The sequence below is a fragment of the Ovis aries genome, chromosome 1 (assembly GCF_016772045.2).
Source record: "Ovis aries strain OAR_USU_Benz2616 breed Rambouillet chromosome 1, ARS-UI_Ramb_v3.0, whole genome shotgun sequence".
NCBI classification, from domain to species: domain Eukaryota; kingdom Metazoa; phylum Chordata; class Mammalia; order Artiodactyla; family Bovidae; genus Ovis; species Ovis aries.
In genome coordinates this window covers 163,380,123-163,384,690 of record NC_056054.1, presented here as the reverse complement: position 1 = coordinate 163,384,690, position 4,568 = coordinate 163,380,123, and the positions used below count along the sequence as shown (strand labels likewise).

At 37.4% G+C, this 4,568-nt stretch overlaps 1 protein-coding gene across 1 annotated transcript; it reads right to left on the bottom strand.

Annotated features, from left to right (window-relative positions):
* Nucleotides 1–1,216: 1,216 nt before the first annotated feature.
* LOC101104455 (olfactory receptor 5H2-like) lies at nt 1,217–2,167 on the bottom strand. Its single transcript, XM_012188378.4, has one exon. The coding sequence runs from the start codon at nt 2,144–2,146 to the stop codon at nt 1,217–1,219; it is 930 nt and encodes a 309-aa protein (XP_012043768.3). The 5' UTR covers nt 2,147–2,167.
* Between the last annotated feature and the right edge of the window lie 2,401 nt (nt 2,168–4,568).

Here is a 4,568-nt window from a genome sequence, read left to right as displayed (position 1 = left end):
TCTTAGTTTGATATGAATATATTTGTGTCTGTATAGCACTTGTGTTTGTTTTCTTTCCATCCTTATTCCCTTATTATGAGACATAAGATGTACTGACTTTACATTATCATAATTAAATGTTGTTAATTTGACACTGTATTACCCAATATCAAAGAAAATGAATAGTAAACTTCACTCAAGGATTTTACCTCCACTCTTGGGAAGAGGTAATACATTTTCAGTTGTACACAGCAGAGTTGTACAGCAGAGTTGTTAGGTGGAATTATTCCTTGTAATTATCATTATTTAGAAATAGAATATAATTTTAAGATATGTGTATGGGCACTAAGTTGACAGCAAGGGAACTTGTAATTGTTAATTTTATGTGTCAACTAATCCATGGGCTGTCCAGATATCTACTTAAACATTATTTGGGGGTGTTTCTGTGAGGGTGTTCCTGATTAGGTTGGAATTGATGAAATTGTTGAATTGGTCCCCGCAAGAAGTGAGATTCAATGTATTTCAAATAAAGTGGAATAAAAGACTTTTTGATGGCTAGCAGAACTCCTGGGATTTGCCTCTGTTCACTCAAACACAAACCCACCTCTGCTGTGGAGTTAAATGTGATACGTGTGTCCAGGCTATACAGGTATATTGTATATATTGGGCTTCCCTGGTGGCTCAGATGGTAAAGAATCCACCTACAATATGGGAAACTGGGTTCGATCTCTGGGTTGGGAAGATCCCCTTGAGAAGGGAAGAAGGGAAGTGTTCTTGCCTGGAGAATTTCATGGACAGAGGAGCCTGACAGGCTGCATTCCTTGGGGTTGCAGAGTCGGACACAACTGAGCAACTGACTTTCACTTTCATACAGCTATATTGTATCAAAGACATCATGCTCAAGTAATTTTCAGAGGTACAGCACTATTTTAGTGCTTAAAATATACTTAATAAATTCACTGATAAAACCATACTGAAGAATATACAAGCATGTAAAATGTTTTCCTGTGTTTTCTGCTTTAGTTATTTTAGTAGGATATGAACACTTAATTAAAATTCCCTTATGCTTTTGAAAAAGATATAGACATTTTAAGGAATTTATTAGAAATGAACATGTTAGGTCGTTAAAATAATGACTGTTACAACTACAAAAATTTGAACACTAGTCAACACATAACAAAATCTGATCTGGAGTTTTATGACTGTTTTAGTGGAAAGAGAACAGATATTATGTGACCTAAATATTCCTCTCTAAAATTTTCATCAGTGAGTCTATGACTTTCTTATTTCTCAGGCTATAGATAATTGGATTTAACAAAGGGATTATGACAGTGTAAAAGAGAGAGTCCATCATATCATGATCATCTGATTGTGTGGATCCAGGACGAATATACATGAAGAGAAGAGGCCCATAGTATAAAGAGACAGAGAGGAGGTGGGCTCCACAGGTGGAGAAGGCCTTCCTTATACCTTGAACAGACTTCTTTTTTAAAATTGTAAAGAGAACTAGTGTATAAGAGATAAGCACAGTCAGAATGGTGAACACCTGTATTGAACCAGAGAAAATAAAAACCGTTAGAATATTAATAAAAGGGTCAGTACAAGAAATTTTGAACAGTGGCATAATATCACAGTAAAAGTTGTGTATTGTGTTGTAACTGCAGAAGGTTAATCTAAATAAAAAACCTATATGAATAAAGGCGTGAAGAACACCACCTACAAATGATGAGACCAACAGTCGCACGCATAGTCTATTCGTCATAATCACTGGATAAAGTAAAGGGTTGCGTATGGCCACATAGCGATCATATGCCATACTTGCCAAGAGAAAGCATTCTGTGGTTGCACTGACTGTAAAGGAAAAGAATTGTACCATGCATTCAGAGAGAGAGATCATCTTGCTTTTGATGAAGAAGTTGACCAGCATCTTGGGAGTCACTGTGGATGATATGGAAGTATCCACAAGTGCCAAACTCCCAAGGAATAGGTACATGGGGATGTGAAGTTGAGAGTCATTCCAGATGAGAGCAATAAGTCCAAGGTTCCCCACAATGGTGATGAGGTATATCACCAAGAATACCAGGAACAAGGGAATTTGCCACTGTGGCTGATACTTAAATCCTGTGAGAACAAACTCTGTCAGCAATGTTATATTTTCATTTTCCATATCTTCACTGGAAGTCTCCTGAAATAAAATGCAAAAAAAGAAAAAAGAACATTCACTAGGGTTTTATGAATTGAAAGCTTGGAAAGTGGAGTCAAAATAAATCATACTTCTACCAGAATGTCCTTTTACTTTCATAAAATATTACTATAATAAACTATTTGGGGGATCTGAAGAGATGCCAGTCAGTACAATAATTTCAGTTCAAATAATGTGCTGAAATTAATAGATTTACATAAAAGAGACATTCTAACCATTTGCTAAATTTGCGGGGACTTGATAGACTATGGTAGGGAAATTCTGAGTCTGGGCCATGGATTATCAGTCAAGGGAACAGATGTTTAAAAGAAGCAGGATTATAAAATGAATTGAATACCGTGTGAAGGATCTTGAACACTTTGCTTCAGGTAATATGTACATAGTGAAAGTTTTCAAGACAGGGAGAGACACTGGAGAGTATTTTAATTTAGTTTTTCATTAGCGCAGAAAATAGATGTCATGGAGGAGAAGCTGGGGTCAGGGATACTCTTCAGGAGATGTTGCTATTGTCCCGGGGATTTCTAACCAGATTATCCATCAGAATGTTTGTGGAGCTTTTTAATGCAGGATATATATTGTGAGATATTACTGTAGAAATTTATTCAGTGGATCAATATGGAGTTCTAACAATCTGCACTTTAAAAAATGCTCCACAAGTGATTCAAATGCATGTATAGTGCCTAGTCCATTGGCAATATAACTTTGGTAGTTATGAGAGAGACAAAGAGACGCAAAAGAATTCAAAGTGCAGTCACTAGGACCTGATGACATTAGATATGAAAGGGTGGGTTAGTGAAAGAGAGAGGAGGTATGCAGTGACTGACTAGATAATCATCAAAAATTAAAATCAAGATCTCAGCTGCAAAGGCCTGTTTTTGGAGCGAGCATCCTCTGAACATTAAGAGGAGATGTACTTAGTAATATAAGTCTACTATACCTTAATATAAGTAATGTCTTAGGAGTTTGGGGAGTAGCTGAAGGCATATTTACTAATAACCTACCAGTTGAAGAGTGTGCATAAAGAAGGACATGGAAAGAAACTTGAGGAAGTTATATTAAAGAGGCTAAACAGTGGATACACAGCATATGTTTGCTAGCCAACATCTGATCGCTTTTTCTGCCACATAGTCTTGGCGGCTGGTAGAGGTATCACCCATTCAAGAAGCCAAACGAGGATGGCCATAATGACCTATATGGGAAAAGAATTTTAAGAGACTAGGATATGCGTATGTATAACTGATTCACTTTGCTGTACAGCAGAAACTAACACGACATTGTAAATCAACTATATACCAATAAAAATTAATTTTAAAAAAGAAGCCAACAAAGCTAGAATCTGACTTTTTTCATTTCTGTTGCACACAGAGTGGGAGAATTTGATCTAGATTTGGCAAACCAAATCCACAAAACCTCCATTTAGAATATGGAAATAAAGAGAAAAGGTACAGGAACAAAAGAGAATATTGGTTGCAAAGACAGTGATAACAAGACTCCAGCAGATGCACCCTGCATCCATGGCCGTGGCATTGTGTCAGCCGGCATTCCAGATTCAACAGCAGTGACAGCAGGTTTCATTGAGCTGGTGTTGGAACATGATTTTGGCCGTCGATTGGCTCCTTTGCTTCCTTCCCCTTCCTCTGTTCTCTCTGTTCTCCGTTCTCTCTTGCATTTCTATGTTAGAGCCATTTCCATTCAATTAACTCATTTCCTATGGTAACCAAGAGTCCTAGTTCACAACAGAGAAAGACTAGGGAGAGACCAGAAAAGAGTTCTAAGCCGAAAAGTAGGAAGGAAACTGGAAAGCTGAGTGTTGTGAACTTAAAGAGAGAAAAGATACTCAAAAAGAACTACAAGAAGGACAGAAGGACATGTCAAACGCCAAAACACATGGTCTAATAGGACAAAGGATGATCAGGTTTCATTGAGTGTGAAAATTAAAGGATTTTTAGTGGTTTTAGTGAGAGCCATTTGCATTTTGTGATTGAGTTGAGGCCAGACAATGGTTAAGAAGTGAATGAGAAACGAGTGGGTGGAAGGGTATGGAGTACCCCAAGAAAGGTAGAGAACCATTGGCATTTCTGTACTTCTCCTAGACGCTTACAGGGTTTTCTTTTTTCCTAGAACATTTTAAGGAAAGTTTTTAAAACATGGGAGAAGAAGGAGTTGAGAGGAGAAAAGAAACAGGAAAAGTGGGAAGGCAGTATATATTGATGAAAGGAAAACAGCAGAGAGGTGGTAATAGATGGAAAATATCAGAGGCATAGATGGATAAGTATAGGAAAGACAACCCAAAGAAGAGCTGACAAGGAAGTATCTGAGAGAGGCAGTACCCAAGAAAGAGCAAAGAGGAAATACAGGTATGCCCCTCTATTCAAAAGTTTCCTTT